The sequence below is a fragment of the Dioscorea cayenensis genome, chromosome 17 (genome assembly GCF_009730915.1).
Source record: "Dioscorea cayenensis subsp. rotundata cultivar TDr96_F1 chromosome 17, TDr96_F1_v2_PseudoChromosome.rev07_lg8_w22 25.fasta, whole genome shotgun sequence".
In the NCBI taxonomy this organism is placed as follows: domain Eukaryota; kingdom Viridiplantae; phylum Streptophyta; class Magnoliopsida; order Dioscoreales; family Dioscoreaceae; genus Dioscorea; species Dioscorea cayenensis.
In genome coordinates this window covers 14,978,174-14,996,350 of record NC_052487.1, presented here as the reverse complement: position 1 = coordinate 14,996,350, position 18,177 = coordinate 14,978,174, and the positions used below count along the sequence as shown (strand labels likewise).

The following is an 18,177-nucleotide window of genomic DNA, read 5'->3' as shown; positions in this document are numbered from 1 at the left end:
TTAACTATCGAAGAATGCAAAAATAATCGTCACATCGTATGCATAACTTGGTCATATTTCAGCTGTGCTATCTTTTAATGGATAAGAGTTGGATGGCCAAGCCTCAGACAATCTAGGGAAATATCAAGAAGGAGTTGATCAATTTCGAGTTTGCTTTTAATAATAGCGCTGGGAGAAGATACTGTGTCCTTGCAAGCATTGTGTTAACTCATTATGGCAAACAAAGACGGCTGAAGCTAGTGCGATGTACTCGTGATGGGTTTTTAAGAGGATGAAAGCACTCACGCGTTTGTCATGGTGAATTTTCTTACAATTAATGATATTGCATCATCTTCTTCAACCCATATTCTTGAAACTTCACAAGTACAAGAGGCTATTCGTAAAACTTTAGAGGATTTGATAATATGAAGCTTTGTTGCATGATACAATGGGTATGATTGGTCAATTAGGTGGTCAAGAATTAAATTTTAGATGTTTAGAAACACTTCCGATGCTCAAGATTGGCAGAAGGCTACCAAAGCGAGCAAGTGGAGTGATCTGAGCCGGTCAGGTTAGATGGGCTTCAATTCACTTTTGGAAAATTTAAGAAAAAAAAAGCAAGAAGGAAAATACAAAGAAGAAGCGAAAAAAGAACAAAACATCTAAAATTTAGTGTGCAAGGTCTAATGAAGAGAGTTCAAGTAAGAAATGGCAAGGACCCTATTGATCCTTATATAGGTGGAAGAGAAAAAAGTATATTTTTATGTTACCTTATTAGAACTTAACTTGGCTCCAACAATCTTGATTTGATGCATATAGAAAAAATGTGTGTGATAATTTGATTTAGAACTTTTTGGGACTTGATAAGTTGAAGGACAATTTGAAGAGCACGCGCCGACTTAGTTGATAGTGGTATAAGATCTGAACTTCACCTCAAATTCTTGAAAATGGGAAGAAAATACTACCTCAAAGCATTTCATTATCCTACAGAACAAAAAATTCTTTGTCAAGTTGTTAAAGACATCAAAGTGCAATGGTTATGCTTCAAACATTTCAAGATGTGTAAACCTACAAGAGCGCCAAGATTGGTGGTCTTAAAGTCATAATTGTGTGTATTTGATTCAAGATATCTTCATTGACTTTACGAGCTTGCAATCCACCCAAGGAAGTCATTCAAGTTGTAGAGTGAATTGGCAACAATTTCAAATCACTTTGTTCTAAAGTGGTGGATGTGAATGAGCTTGAAGAGCTTCAAAATCAAATTGTGGCAGCAATTTGTCAAATAGAGAAGATTTTTCTTCCATCATTTTTTACTATTATGGTACATTTAATCATTCATTGGTGGAAGAAATAGAAACTTAGTGGACCAATTAATTTTAGATGGATATATCTTTTGAAAGGTATGTTGCTAAATCTATTAGAAATGAAATCATTTTAATAAAATGTATAATGAAGTAATATATTTTAACTTTTTATTTTAGGTTCTTCATCGTTTCAAATCTTATGTTAAAAATCGAACTCATCACAGAAGGGTTCCATTCTTTGAAGGATATATAGTCAAGAATGTTTGACATTTTGTTCACGATATCTTCAGGGGGTTGAAAAAATTCAGCCAGCCAATAAAAATCAAACCCGCCTACAAAGGCCGATAAAATACTTATTCTCTAGTGTTGGTCAACATATAGGAAGATTGAAGAATTGTTTTAGACAAATTCATATGATGAATCTCTTAAAAACTACTAGTTTATCGACTTTTTGAATGTTGGATAAATTGTTGCTTTTGACAAGCGCATTGTAGAATATAGTCATTTTGTTCCCCTAAATATCCATTTGTAGAATATAGTTCATTCCTAATTCTTATAAAGATTCATGGATTGTGAAAAACTCACGGCTAGTACACAAGAAATTTTTATTGCAATCTAATAAATATAAAATTTGTATAGGAAACTCATGGCTCGAGGGATCAAAAAGTTTGAAGATTATGGAGCTACTAGAAGCTCATACTTCTTCACATCATGAATCAAGCTGGGCAAGAAAATGATGCTAGTACACAAGAAAAAAACAGTCCGACATAGAGGAAAAGGCATGTAATGGCAAATGTCCGGACATCAATGGAAAAAAATTTATAATTAAAGTAGATAAATATGGAGTCCCCTGCACCAAAGATCTTTGCCACACTAAGTTCTTTTCCTTGGTGTGCTTGCAAAGAATGACGCGTATGCTCCAATTAACATTCCTAATTGGAGACATGAAGATTTTACTCCTAATGGTAATTTTTTCAAATGTTTTTGATGTTTTCTTTTTTTTTTCTTTTCACATATTCATGGTTAATGTTGCTTGTTATTATTAAATTAATGCTTAATGGCAGACAAAATTTGATTTTCCTCATACACAAGAGACGGTTACATGGATTTTTGCAAAATCTAAACAAGAGATGGCGAGATTGGAAAGGTGACTTGAAGGCCGAATTTTATATTCCAAAAGAAAAAGAACGGGTTTTAATGGAGCCACCTTCAACTGTTCTTGAAGAACAATGGCCCGGCCTTGTTCGGCAATGGTATAACCCAAGAAATGAGGTAATTGGTATAAGTTTTATTTAAATTATTGTTGTTACTATAATGCCTTGTATTTGAGTTTAATTTATCTTTTATAATTGGAATATGGTTTTATTGTGTAGGAACTTGCTGAAATAAATAAAAGAAATGCAAAAAAACAAAACAATGCACATACATGTGGTCGTAAAAGTTTTGCACGAATTAGGAAAGAAATAGTAAGTGATTTCTTTTATAATTAATGTTAGAATGAAATGATTAAACTTTCGATTGTTTAATAGGAAAATGAAACTGGGAAAGAGCCGGATCGTCTTACAATGTGGGATGCAACTCATAAAAAGAAAGATGGTAGCTATGTAAATGAAGAATTTAGAAAGAAATTGGTAAGTGAGTGATCTATTTATAAGAAAGATTGTTTTCTTTATTTCCATGTTAATGCCTTGTATGATGTTTCTTTCTTGTGAAAAAAAAAAAGCTGGATACATTTTAATTAATTATTTATTTATTTTTACTGACAAAGAATGAGATCAAATACAAATACTTGTCTTTTTGCACTAAGACAATATATGCTGTCTTAGTTAGAATTATCACTTAGCATCATCTCTTCCATGTCCATTAGCATCTATCATGCTTCTTGGGGAATCTACTTGCATTACGATTTTTTTGACTAATTTCATATTGTATCTTACGTGATAGAAAATGAAAAAAAGAAAGACAAAGAAAAAGATTCAATTCTCTTTCTCTCTCTTTTTACATGTTGGTAGAAGTTTTAGTAAGTTTGAGATGGTTTCAATTAAACTAGTCCTTAAATAAGTTTATTATAGCTAATAGAAGCTACAAGTATTGTGTCCCTAGGATGCAAAATGAATGGGGGAACACTATGATGCATTTATAAAATGAAAAGCATTTTGCAACTAAACTGCCAATTAATCTTTGAACAAATTAGAGAGATTTATTGATCTTATTAGCTCAATGTACCAAATGGAAACTTTGGTATTACTTGATTAAATCAAACTTATTGTAGTTGTCGTCCTTGATTGTGTACTATATATCTTATATAAGCAAGTTGCAAATTGATTATAAATAATTAGTTCTTAAAAAAATCAATATAAACTAGAACTATATAATTATAATTTCAAATCTGGTGGGAACTTAATTTTTTACGAAAAGTTTTTAGTATCTATCTTTATGTTACTTATGCATGAATTACAACCTATATGATTGAGAGATATATTATAAATGTATGTGATGTTTGTGTGAAAAGCCCCCAAAGTTTGGCATGACTCAATGAAGCCCAAAATCTTGATGGTATATAACGCAAGGTTGTCAGACCCGGCCCGGACAATGACCCGGCTAAACCCAGGGGTCAAGGGTCAATGGGTTCGACCGGGTCGAACCGGGGTTGAACCGGGGTCAATAATTAAATATAAAAAATATTATAATAATTAATAATAAGCAAATATAATATTAAACCCATAATTATATTATAAAAACCTACTCAAATTTGATATTTAAATTGATAAATGACCTTATATACAGTAGAGTTTTCTAATTATGTCATTTATTTTTACATTTTTTAAAATATTTACAAATTTAATATATTAATATATAATTATCGAACTTCTATCGATGTTATTTATTTATTTATTTGTTTATTGGTTGATTTTGTTAAAATAAATAAGAAATTTAATTCACTAATTCTTATATCTCAATTGAGTTTTTATTTTGTTTTAAATTTTCTTATATTTTTTATTTAATTAGAATACTTTAATTTTATATTTTTATAATAAAATTACACTCATTTATTGTTTTATTTTTCTTAATAAATTAAATTTTTTTAGAAAGTATTTACATAACACATTAATATATTTTTATTTTTTTAAATGTTACTTTTTTTGTTGGTATGTTCATGATATATATATATATATATTGTAATTCTATTTATTGATTATAAATTATAAATTAATATTAATAAATATACACGATTTTTGTGATTTTTTTAATGAGAAAAATAATAATAAATTATTAAATAATGAAAAAAAAAATAAACATTGTGACCCGATTGACCCGGCCGGGTCAACCGGTTCCCTGTTGAACCGCCCGGGTCACCGGGTTAACACCGGGTTTTTTAATACCCGGGTCAATGGGGTATACCCGGGCCGGCCACATGGCCGGTTCCCGGTTTTTCCGGTTGAACCGGCCGGGCCGGTCCGGGTCTGACAAGCTTGATATAACGTACACTTGATGCTGAAGTAGATCAATTCTAGTATTGCATTTGCATTGGAAAAAAAAAAGATATGATTGATGGGATATGGAGGTTTGTCATTTGCCATAAAATTTTTATCTTAACCCCTTAAAGCTTTCTCCTTCTCCATTTGAAAAATAAAAAGAATAGCTTGACTTTTTAATATGTTCTAAAAAGATGAGATGCCTAATTTTATTTTCTCAACATTTCAGTTGATGATATTGTTTTTTTTTTTTTCTATTTTGAATAATATTTAGTTGAACTTACAGGAAGCAGCACATGATCTCCAAGTTAGTTACACAAGCTCAAGTGCAAATTTTGAACAAAATGAAATCAATGAAATGGTATTTCAAAAGATTTATGGAGCTGAACATAATGGTAGGGTGCGTGGTTTGGGATTAGGTCCTACTCCAAGTAGGTATTTTAGTGTCATATCAAAATTCACTAGCACAAGTGCTTCAAGTACTGACAACAATCATAAAGCGGAGTTGGAGAATGTTAAATTAGAATTGGCTGAGATGAAGGATAAATATGAGAAGCTAAGCTCAGATTTGGCTGATATGAAGGAGTTATTTGGAGGCTTTATGGCTGAACGAAGTTTAAATGATAGGATGTCTAAAGCACCCGCCGAGGAAGTAAATTATTTGTCTTACTTTTTATCACTTTTCATTCTTAAATAATAAATTAAAACATCTTTTTGTAATAATGTCCATAGGTTGAAGATGTTGCATCTGTTGACTGATATCACTGGACAAAATCTAAACATCATGTGGCTCAAGAGGTTTGTTGAATATTACCTTCGAAGTAGAGTTTTTTTTTTCTCAAAATTTACAATTTTCATCATATGGCTGATATGGTTTATGATGCTTATCTTCCATGTAATAAGAGATACTATTGCTTGCAATTCTTGAAGTGATCACTGGTTTATCATGTTTCTAAAGCCATTAATTTTTCAATGTTATGATTTTTAGCTGACTTCTCTGGTTGAGGTTGTTCTAATTTAAGATTAGTTACTTTTTTAATATTTTATAATATTTTCAAGGAATATAAACTAGCTTGTCATTTCAAAAGCTACCAATGGAGGATACTATGTTCTGAATGTGAATGCCATATATTTCATTCTTTTGATTTGGTTAAATGTTTCACCTTAAATAATTATTTGTATACACCCTATCAATTATGATAACAACAGAAAAAGGTTCATAATCAAAGAGCATATTATTAAATAATTTCCATATGATCACATGACTAGCTATGATAAATAGAAACATTATATCATTATGCCATCATTCAATGATTAGGATATATCATGTGGTCAAATGATTTATAACACATTCCATTTTTGAAATTCTATTTACTTTGTTTAACCTATCGGGTTTTTTTCTTAATTGTCACTTGATTTTTAGATTTCTATAGTTCGATTACCAATCCCTCATTTGACATGTTCCATTATGTTACCTTGTGGTTCTTACTAAAAGTCTCCTAAACAATGTGGCAAATGGAACTAGCATAAATTGTATTAGCCACCCGACGTTGTATATTCAATGTTTTGCATTACGGTTCAACTAATCATTTTTGGTTAAACATCGATGTAATATCTTTTTATTTTTTTTCCGCCTTTTGAAAAATATCAAATTTACAATTAGGTTGTTTAAAATTAGTGTATTGTGTGTAGGCTTTATTTGGTCATTCTAAATACAAGATTGGATTTTGATTGAATAAGATTGGATTTTTTTTTTTAATGTTTTTTTGCAGATTTTGGAGAATTCATGGTTAAAAGATCAAGAGGGTTGAAGATGAAGATACATGAAGCTTTTTTTACTTTGTGTAATTAACTCAAAAAAATATTTTTGTAATGAAAGTACATAAATAGTGTAAACCTCTTAAATTTTGTTATTACTCAAAAAACATTGCACTTTAACTCATAACATGTCAATAAAGGTCAATGAAATTGAATTTAGGATATTTTTGAATGTAATGAAAAATTTATGTTTTTAATTTACAGGTTCAACAAATTTATTTATTATTAATAGGAAAAAAATTAAAATTGAATTCAATAACAAATTTTGAATTCAATAACAAATTTAGAGGTGGTTATAACCACCTCTAAAAGTATAAACATGGAAGAAATTAATATCTATAGAGGCGGTTATAACCGCCTCTTCCACTTATAATTTTTAGAGGTGGTTATAACCACCTCTAAAACTATTCAGAATTAATGAAAAATTAGTAGATATAGAGGCGGTTATAACCGTCTCTACCATTTATAACTTTTAGAAGTGATTATAACCGCCTCTAAAGCTATTAAAGAACAATGAAAACTTAGTAGTTATAGAGGCGGTTATAACCGCCTCTAAAACTATTGAAGGGTAATAAAAACTTAGTAGCTATAGAGGCGGTTATAACCGCCTCTACTCTTCTTATTAAAAACTGCTTCCGTAAATAAAACTTACCCCAATGGTTAATAGAAACCGGCTCTAAAGTATAGAGCCGGCTTGATACGAGGCGGTTTAGAGGCGGGTAAAAAAACCAACACTATACCTATAGAGGCGGTTATAACCGCCTCTATAGGGCTTTGAAACCGCCTCAAAAACACTTTTTTGGTGTAGTGCCACTTTCTAAAATTTCTGGCAAGTTATTTTGAATTCAATGTTTAATTAAGTTTATCAGTAAGTTTTAGTTTAATTATGACTTTTTTTGTCCTTTCCATTTAGGAGTCGAACCTTTCTACTATTAAGAGTCAAACTTAGTTAAGTTCTCAAATTTCTATAAAGAGGGAGATGAGTCTACTTAGAAATTAGTTAATGAATTATTTGCAGTTTCTCTAAGCTTAATGTTTTATTTCAATGTGTAATTGCCTTTTCTTCTTAGTGTGATTGTTCAAATATTCTAGGCGCAATTGCCTAGAAACCCTTAGTGTGATTGCGTAGCATGATAATTATCAATATAACTATCTTTACAAAATTCAGCTATATTATAGCCTGTCATGAAGTTACAAAACAGAACTATTCATCAAAAAGAACCAGCTCAATAATTTCTTTTGTATCCATAGATTCTATAACAAATTTGAATCTGATATCTTGCAGTCCATTGTTATATGCAACAGAACCTTGGCTCATACACTCATTCATGGGAAGATACTGAATACTTTGGATCCAAAAAACCTTTAAGAAAATCTGATCAAGTAAATTCTTTTTATAAGCATTGGAGGTCTTTGTATGCTCTACTCAGACAAAATACTACTGAATGAAAAGTCACAGTAAATAATCAAAACAAATGGAAAGCATACAACCCGACAAAGAAAACACACAAAATGTATTATAACATGAATACCTTAAATAACTTCCCAATGCACTTACTATCATAAACAACGTGGACATTTCGATTCTCACATGCTAAATACAGTTAAATACTTGCCTCATAAATGTTTTCTGCTTCATTAGTTGTTCAAGCTCAGAAACTTTATCAAATTCAGAATTGCTAATGAGTTCTTTGCCATCACCCTTGCCCTTTTGCTGGACTTCAGACAATGACTTCTGCACACAATAATTTTCAACAGCACAACACACGAAAGGTTATGTAAAATCCAAAGCAATCATAGCATCCATCATTAGAAATGCATAATTTGAAAAAGAGAGAAGTACTTCAAATGAGAATTTCAGCCAGGATATCCATGAGATATCCATACACAATTGCAAAGCAAGAGAAGCAGCAACAGCTACCATATGTGGAGGGGCCACAGAAGCTATTCAAGCGCATAATTCTATTGTTTAAAATTTCATATGCTTTTGATGAAGTAATATATCTGCTCCTGTAAACCAAGAATGAGTGTCCTGCAATCTTCATCTTTTGGATATTCTATCTGTCCACATTCCCCACATGATACTGGAACCAGTTCTCTCCCCTGTGCATGCACAAACTATCAGATTGATAACCTAGCCGCATGCCTAAACAACCACTAAAATAATATTAAAAGTCCTATATATCAAAAGGAGAAAGTCATAAAGCTCCAAAAGGCACAAAGCAGCAGCAACAACCAAAAAAGGTAATATAATGAAAAATATAGAAGCATGCATCCTTGGCATTAACAATCAGAATTAAAAGAAAACCCTAAGCATGCTACAAACTACACGCATTGAAGTAATCAAAGACTGCTTTATGCATAAATTAAAGAAAATACCACAAGCTCTACTGCAATAAAAACATTCTTGAGAATGAGGATGTTTTTGAAACATACCTACATAAGCTAAAGAAAATAAAAGATTCAAGTGATTAAGTTCATATCTTCTAGAAAAATAATCTTTCAAATAAGTCTAGGAGATGGATAAAGTTATTACCTGAATTATATTACTTCACACCATGAAAGTAAATATAACTAGAAAAAAAACTCATAAACAGACTCGTGACTTAGCCATATAAAAACAGCAAACCACAGTTATGTTAGAGAAAACAAGGAGATGAGACTGTGTATATTGCACAGGTTTCTTATGTATTCTAGTATTAGATAATAGAGCAACTAACTGAAGCTATTATTCTATTATGCTTACTCAAACATTGACTACAGGACTGAATTTAAAGGAAAAGAAGTAACGTGCTTTGCCAACTTGGCAGCACACAAAGAGTACATAAAGCAAAAAGTAACAACAGAGGAATTAAAGACTTAGCATGCTAACATCCAATCAAATTCCAGCTTTTACTTTTCTCCATCCAATCAACCGCAAGCCTCCCATGCACGTACACAGTGTAGCTGATCCTATTACAAAAGTGAATAACAGAGTTCTGAGCAATATCTCCAACACGCTCCCCTTGCTTAGAACTCTCTGATTCCCAGCTCATTTCTGAAGAATGTAAACTTGTGATGTGGCAATGGTTTGGTAAAAACATCTGCCACTTGCTCATTTGTTCCACAATGTGCTATATCAATTTGGCCATCCTTCATAAGTTCACGAATAAAATGATAACGAGTATCAATATGCTTTGTACGACCGTGCATAACTAGATTTTGAGCAATTGAGATAGCAGCACTATTGTCACAGAAGATAATGCTGGGATTACTTTGCTTCTCATTCAAATCTTCTAAGAGACGTCGTAGCCATATTGCCTCGCATGCTGCTGAAGTAATGGAAATGTATTCGGCCTCAGTGCTTGATAATGCAGTGATAGGTTGCGTTTTGAACTCCATGCTACAGCAGCAGACCCCAAGAAGAACACCCACACTGTGGTGCTTTTCCGGTCATCTTGAGATCCTCCCCAGTCGCTATCCGAGTACCCGATCAATTTGAATTCCTCATTCTTTGTGTAATTAAGGCCATGATTGATTGTTCCACCAATATATCTCAGAATTCATTTTACTGCTCCAAGATGATGCATGCTTGGAGTTTTCATGAAACGAGACACAATCGAAACAGCGTGCATGATGTCAGGTCGAGTGTGTGTGAGGTAGAGCAGTCTTCTAATTAGCATCCTGTATTTTGATGGATTGGCATCACCTGAGCAGTCTTGTGAGTGAAGCTTCTCATTAGAATTCATCGGACTGCCAACGGGTTTACAATGCAACATGTCAGCTTTACTTAGAAGATCCTCAACATATCTTCCTTGAGATACAAACAAGGAACCATTCGACTGCTTCACTTCCAAGCCAAGGAAGTACCTCATCAGTCCCAAATCCATCATTTCAAAAGTCTTTAACGTAATCTGCTTGAATTCTCTCAACAAACACAGTAGAAGCACATCTTCAACTCCTTGATATTTTTTGTAGACAGTGGGATCATTTGCACTGCGCACGAATCCCATTTTGATGAAATGATCATCAACTCGGCTGTACCAAGCTCTAGGAGCCTAACGAAGCCCATACAGAGCCTTATGGAGTTTGTATACCTGATCTTCTTTCCCATTGACGACGAATACCTCTGGTTGCATCACGTAAACCTCTTCTTTCAATTCACCATTCAAGAAGGTTGTCTTGACGTCGAGCTGATAAATGCACTACTGTCTTTGTGTTGCTATGGCCATGAATATACGTATGGTCTCCATACGAGCTACAGGGGCGAAAACTTCTTCAAAATCGACACCTTCTTTCTGAACATAGCCTTTAGCGACAACGCGTGCTTTCTTCTTCAGTAATGTGCCATCAGGATTGAACTTGGATTTAAAGATCCATTTCAATCCTATAGCATTCTTTCCTTCTGGTAGGGTGGTAAGCTGTAATGTTTGTAAAATTTCTTTTTTTTTTTCTACTTTGACTGGTTTAACTGAGTGTTTGGTGAGTGGGCCCTACTGTTTGTTTCATTGCCCTTATTTTTCGGATCTTGCCTGAAGTGGAATTATTGGTTTGCCTGTTGTTGATTAGTGGAGGCTTATAATTGAGTTTAAGGGTTGCTTTTAAAGGCTTAGCTGTGCAACCAATCACCCTGCTCTCCAAACTCTCTTATCCTTGAAACAACTCAACCTTGGCCGAATTTTTGTGTCAATTTCTTTTCTCTTTAAGCTTGGTTTTTGAATGGAACTTGTCACCAACAAGCTTAGAGGTAAGCTTGTTATTTTCTTCAGAAATTCTGAGATTTTTTATTGTCTTGTTTTAATTATTTTGTTAGTGCCAAGCATGTATGTTTATCTCTTGTGTTGTTTGGTTCTTGAATCTTGGGTATGCTTGTTCATATTTTATAGCTTGGTGTTAAGCTTAATACTTGTCTTGTTAAAGTTTTGTTTAAATATTTTTTTAGCATGTTAAATCTGAGAATTTATTTGAGCATGTTTTTCATGTCATTGAGTGTTTTTGGTCATTTTGAATAATTATGTGTAGCATTCCTTTGTAATTTTAAGCTTAAATTCTATGTGTGCATGTTGCAATATAGAGAGGTTTGGAATCTGCAGCCTTATTTTGTTAAGATTTTATTTATCTCTCATGATTTTGCAAGCTTGTATCTACCAAGGGATGCCTATAATTTAATTATAATATTTGTGTATGCATCTTGTAAGTTTGGACATGTAAATTAGCATTCATGATTTAAATTATTTGAATATAGGTTTTCATTTTTGTAAGCTTGACATTGTGAGTATGCAGCCATGTTATAAGTTAGTTGATTATTTGTTGTTATGTATATAAATATATGTGTATGTGTGTGGGTATGCATGCATTACATGATTTAGAAATTTCTTTTCATTGAAAATTCGTCCATATCCTGTGTCCATGCTAATGTTTAATTTATTTTTAGTATTGCTTAAATGCTTGTGGTGCATGTTAGAAGTATTAATTTATATATTCAGAATCATGGGATTGTATTGATTTTAATCTTGGAAAGCTAATTGTGCTTTGGGTGTTATGATTAAAAGCTTTTTATGGAGAATTTTTAATTGCTTAGCTAAATTTTTTTGAAAACCTTTAATTGCTAGCTATGTACTCTTTTATTTGTTGAATTAGCTCGGGCTATAGTTGTAATTTAGGCCCGGCCCAAGTTTTGTAACCTAAGTTAGAATATTCTGTTTGGGTAGATCCATACCGAGCTGTAGTTCGCGGGACTTGGTGAACCCAACTCTGTAGCTCGGAGCCAGGTAGGCTCTCGCACTGTGTATTCCGTATTTCTGGCAATAATTATTATTTAATTATTGCATTGTTTAATAATTTTATTTATTTATTTATTTGCGTGGTATTTATGTTTATTTATTTATTTTCTTATTTGCATTATTTATTCGATGAATTCCTTTATCCCAGTATTTAGTATTTTTCGCGGTTTTTAGTACATCTCCATTTCGGCTCGCCCTGACTAGGGAGGAGTAAGTCCTAGCCATGTGCACATGTTTTTACGTAGTAGCGCTACCCCCCTCATTGCGGGTCGAAGATCCGGCTACTACTGTTGATATTCATTGCTCGCTCGTTCCGACTTCATAGTCGAAGATCCGACCTCGTCTTTGTTGATTTCTATTATTATCCGAGGAGATGTATTTCGCGTGTTTTTTTGGATTATTCCATGATTACTGCGTATTTTTACGTATTCTGTATGAAGCATGAGCTATTATTCTACAATATTTGCTATATCTGTTGTTTTCTGCGATCCTACTGGGCCCTTATGGCTCATGCACTCTGTGAATTCTGTTCTTGCAGGAGAAGATCAAGTCTAGGATCGGGGAGGGTGTCTGGGGGTCGTATTGTCTGTTTTTATCAATATCTCTATATTACCTTCTTGAGAGTGTAAGATTTGTATTCTGACTATATTTGTAATTTGTGAACTGTTGGGTTGTATTTGTATTCTGTAGGGTTGCTAAAGTCCGTACTTGTAGTATTTCAGTTTTCAGTATCCTATTTGTGCTTTTATGTTCTATTCATATCTGCTTATTAGGGTTGACTCTAACCAGGTTATAAGTTGAGGCCTTGCACCCAGTGGGGCCCAGTCCCATTGGATGAGGCCGATCTGTCCGCGGGCCCGGCTGTGGGGCTGGGACGTGACATAAGCTGCCAAGTTTCATTCTTGCGAATTACTATCATCTCATCATTCATAGCAGCAACCCATTCCTTGTTCTTTGTTGCTTCTTTGTATGTTGTTGGATCCGCAGCTGTCAAAGCAAACGAACAGTTATTATATATCTCGGTCAGATCTCGATACCTCATCGGAGCCTCCTCATCTCCCGTTGTAATGGTTGTACGTTGGGGAGAGATGCTTAGTTGTGGTTGACGTTTTTCTTGCCACTTATTAGATGAGATCAAGGGTGGAGATCCATTGTTATTAGAAACATTCTCCACGTGATCACATGGCACGAAAGTTGATGCATTCTCCATGTGATCACATGGCACATAAGTTAATGCATCCTTGTTATTGATTTTCATCCATCTCCAGTGTTTGTCTTAAAAAAAATGAACATTTCTGCTGATGTAGACCTTCCTTGAATCGGGTTCAATCACCTTGTAGGCTTTGGACCTTTCGTAGTATCCGATGAAAATGCATGCATGTGATTTTGCATCAAACTTTGTTCGATGTGAATCAACCATCCTATATGCGAGACACCCGAAGATCCTTAAATGATCCATGTTCGGTTATGACCCCGTCAAAGCCTTATGTGGCGTCTGTAAACCCAACGCCTTCATTGGTGAACGGTTGAGTAAATATACGGCGGTCGTGACCACTTCCGCCCAGAATTCCGATGGCACCATCATCTCTTTCAACAAGGTCCGAGCCATCTCAGTTACCGTTCTATTTTTCCTCTCCACGATGCCATTTTGTTGAGGCCTGCGAAGTGCCGTTAGCTGGTGTAGGATCCCTGAGAACTCGCAGAACTTCTTGAATTCCAGAGATGTAAACTCACCCCCTCGGTCGGTGCGTAAAGACCTTAACAGCAAGGATAGTTGCTTCTCCACCATCAGTTTAAACAATTTGAACTGATGCAGTGCTTCAGATTTTCTTTGTAAGAAGTACACCCAACTATACCTGGTACAATCATCAGTTAGTAGAAAGAAGTAACGATTACCTCCGAGTGATGGTGTTTGTATCGGCCCTACGAGATCACCATGAACGAGATCCAATGGAATAGTGGCACGCCTTGCTCGACCTTTTGGGAACTCTTCTCGTATTTGCTTACCTAGTGAGCATGCTTCACAGGGACTTGGTTCGCTTATAGTTGGCAAACCATGCACTAATTGATGTTCAGCAAGACTCTTCAAGCTTCTGGTGTTGAGATGCCCATACTTTTATGTCAAAGGTTTGCACAAGTCTATTCACTTTGGATTATGTTTGCAGCTCCGACATCTTCAGGACCGAGAGGAAACAATCTATGCGATGTCATGCTTATACGTGCAACTTGGGCCTTGTTTTTAGCTTCCCTGATTATGCATTCACCTTCAGTGAACTGAACGTCATATCCAGAACCCATCAATTGTCCCACACTTAGCAAGTTATGTGCTAAGTTGGGTACAAACTGGACATTGTTCAAGATGGTGGTCTTTCCACAACTTGAACGAAGAGCAACGGTGCCAACTTCTCTAACTTGGAGTATCTTTCCATCTCCCAACCTAATGGACTGGTCTGGTGTAGCTTCAATACATTGAAATAGCTTCTCCTCTCCTGACATATGATTCGAGCATCCGTTGTCAATCAACCAAGTTCCACCACCTTCGTTCGTTGAAGAGCTCTCATTGCACGCCATGAATACGACTCTTTCTTCTTCTTTTTCTTTTCCTTTCGCCTCCTCTGTTACATTTGCTTCTTTGTTTTTGTACCAACATTGTGCTTTAACATGTCCATATTTCTTGCGTATAAAACACTGGACACCTTTGTTTTGTTTGTTGACGTCCATCGAGCGATTTGTTTCAAAGCTTCTTCCGTGACCTCGTCCTCGACCTCTAAAGTCGTTGCATCCTCGTCCTCTGCCTCCGTGATGGCTATGCTCTCCAAAAGGGGAGCTCTTGACGTGTAGGGCTTTGTCTTCTTCGTGCTTACCATCAATGTTGAGTATGGACTCATGGTTCTTCAATGATCCACTGAGCTGATCAATGGTAAGTGTGGTGAGATTTTTTGCTTCTATTATCGAGTGTACCACCTGTGAGAATCTCGGTGTTAAGCTTCTTAGAATCTTGGCCACCACTGCCTTCTGTGGAAGCTCCTCTCCCATCATCCAGATCCGATATACCATATCTAGGACCCTGCTAACAAAGTCATGAACATTCTCACCTGACTTCATTTTTACCGCGTTGAACTCCCTGTGCAGAGAGTGTAACTTGACAGTGTTGGTGTCTGAATCTCCTTGGAACTCCGTCTTGATAATGTCCCAAGCCTCCTTGGATGTCTTGGCCTCTGAGATCCTTATGAGAACTCTTGGATCAAGGACCTGTTGAATGAGGAAGAGAGCTTTCGCATCCTTCTTCACACTCTCATTAATTCGAGTTCCATCTCCTTCCTCACTGAAACCCTTCCTAACGAGGTTGCACAAGTCCTTCGATCGAAACATTGTCTTCATCATCAAGCTCCACAAGTTATAGTTTTCTCCAGCAAAGAATGGCACATTGGCCTCTCTAGCGAATGAAGAGGAACTGGCCATGTCGAGTTCTCTGATACCACTGTTAGAGAAAACAAGGAGATGAGACTGTGTATATTGCACAGGTTTCTTATGTATTCTAGTATTAGATAATAGAACAATCAACTGAAGCTATTCTTCTATTATGCTTACTCAAACATTGACTACAGGACTGAATTTAAAGGAAAAGAAGTAACTTGCTTTGCCAGCTTGGCAGCACACAAAGAGTACATAAAGCAAAAGGTAACAACAGAGGAATTAAAGACTTAGCATGCTAACATCCAATCAAATTCCAGCTTTTACTTTTCTCCATCCAATCAGCCGCAAGCCTCCCATGCACGTACACAGTGTAGCTGATCCTATTACAAAAGTGAATAACAGAGTTCTGAGCAATATCTCCAACAAGTTAAGCATACAGAAAACTTTGCTAGAACACCAATAAGAGACACACATCATTAATTTCTGCACTTGAATATAGGCAAAATCATCCGATCCATCATTGTCTGTTACAAGCTTTACACATACATCTACCACAATCATCTAATTACTTTGACCACCCCTCCATAACTTACAACCCATGCACCAAAGAAGAAAAAGAAGAAGAAGAAACACAAAACAACAACCAGCTTGACCACGAGAAACAATAGGTGGTGTTTGGCAAGGCTTAGACCGGTTTGACCCCAACTCTACCAAATATAGAACACAAGATCTGCGATTATTCCACCAACTTTTTTTTACAAGATTTAATTAATTAATATAAACCAATGATTACTCAGAAAAATATAATGTTAAAATTAAAAAAAAAAATTATTTAGTAATAATTAAGTTGAGATTTAATCAATCTTCCAATAAAAGTTCTCCCTCCACAAAAACTCAAGCACCCAAATCCCAAACCCCCTTAACCTACGTTTTTAATGACCCCGACAAAACAACGCCTAACTAAATCTAGTTGAGGATAAAACATTGGAAAATGACAGATCCAAGGTGAGGGCTTTCTAGACTGAACACTCAAAGATGGCAACCTTGTCCATAATCTCAATGTTGGATTTATTGCATAATACTAAAACAGAAATAAGCACGACTTCTTTGAGCAACTTTCATCTAGCATGCAATCACCATCTCTCACAAAACACCATCCATAATACTAAAAAGCAATAAACTAACAATAATATAGATATCTTCTCATTTTTAATAACTATTTATAGAGACTTGTAGTACATGACGTAAAAAATATAAAACTCATAAATTCCCACAAGACCCCGAAGGATGCACAGAAAAACCAACAAAACCACAATAATATCGAAAACTTATAAGACAACTAACTTTAATAACAGGAACCAAGGCATAGCCTAGTGGTTTCCTACCTTGCTTGTGTTTGGGAGGTCTCGAGTTCGAAACCTCTCAGACACAATGCAAAAAAATAAAAAGGTGCTTGTCGTCAATTTGTCAAAAAAACTAACTTTAATAACTATTCTTAAAAGACTTTTGACTGTCAATGGAAAGTAAACAACACTTGACAAACACAGGCTGTAAACATAACAAGTCTAAACCCAACTGAACTATTTGGATCTTTGGTTGATGTCTAGTTTCTTTTTCCTTTGATAAGTCTTCAAAGGATGTCTCCTTTTTACATCAAAAGTGGTGTGTTTACACCACATCAAACTACAAATCAGCATCATTTCAGCCACGTCGGCTATCAACTATTTAATTTCAAGCTGACAGCTGGCATGTCATATATGCAACTCTGTCAACGAGTAACTAACTTAATCAAATTTTTCTAGCCAACAAGATTTAGGAACATTTTTAGGGATCATAGACCAAAATAACTCAAGACACAAAATAAAGTGTTTTTTTTCTTGCATTAGGAAGTTAAGGCTGTCAATTTGTATATCTTTCTTAAAATGAAGAAGGCAATCTACTTTTACGTTAAGCTACTTAATATATATATATATATATACTTCTTTGGCAAATGTTTTTGAACACTTAAAAGAATTTTAATGATTAATTTCATCAACATTTGTTATTTAGTTGCATTTAATCATCTACTCTTGCTTTAAGCCTACCATTCGTGAAGAGAAATTAAACTATTAGACTAGGTTATGTTTTGTTCTTTTGATTTGGAGCACAAAGTTCCTTGTATCAAATGTCACAACAAAAGTTACATCAAGGCAGATGATGGAGAGGATGTGTGGCAATCGCAGTATGATTAATTTCTCCATCTATGTGAATCTCACTAATAGATATTAAATATTGGGTAAAAATTGATGATTTAGTCCACAACAATCACTTCCAATGATCATTACCCAATGGATTGCCACATTTCTTAAAAATCATGCCACATTCAGCATATCTAAAAAGTGAGTATAAAACTGATGTGAAGCAACACAAAATGATCAACTA

At 34.6% G+C, this 18,177-nt stretch overlaps 1 protein-coding gene and 3 long non-coding RNA genes across 4 annotated transcripts; 3 read left to right on the top strand and 1 right to left on the bottom strand.

The window, feature by feature from the left end:
* The first annotated feature begins 2,673 nt into the window (after positions 1-2,673).
* LOC120280088 lies at positions 2,674-5,178 on the top strand. Its single transcript, XR_005542243.1, has 3 exons — positions 2,674-2,749; positions 2,813-2,914; positions 5,046-5,178. It is a non-coding gene; the product is annotated as an uncharacterized LOC120280088 (long non-coding RNA).
* Positions 5,179-5,251: 73 nt separating this feature from the next.
* On the top strand, positions 5,252-6,551 carry LOC120280082. Its single transcript, XR_005542242.1, has 3 exons — positions 5,252-5,411; positions 5,492-5,557; positions 6,532-6,551. It is a non-coding gene; the product is annotated as an uncharacterized LOC120280082 (long non-coding RNA).
* A 3,568-nt stretch (positions 6,552-10,119) lies between these two features.
* LOC120281150 (uncharacterized mitochondrial protein AtMg00810-like) lies at positions 10,120-10,569 on the bottom strand. Its single transcript, XM_039288056.1, has one exon. The coding sequence runs from the start codon at positions 10,567-10,569 to the stop codon at positions 10,120-10,122; it is 450 nt and encodes a 149-aa protein (XP_039143990.1).
* A 524-nt stretch (positions 10,570-11,093) lies between these two features.
* On the top strand, positions 11,094-12,926 carry LOC120281415. The gene is made up of 3 exons (XR_005542563.1): positions 11,094-11,303; positions 12,268-12,327; positions 12,878-12,926. It is a non-coding gene; the product is annotated as an uncharacterized LOC120281415 (long non-coding RNA).
* Positions 12,927-18,177: the final 5,251 nt, after the last annotated feature.

Excerpts from the sequence above, each read along its gene's own strand:
- LOC120281150 (XM_039288056.1), bottom strand. The coding sequence starts at position 10,569 with ATGGGATTCGTGCGCAGTGCAAATGATCCCACTGTCTACAAAAAATAT.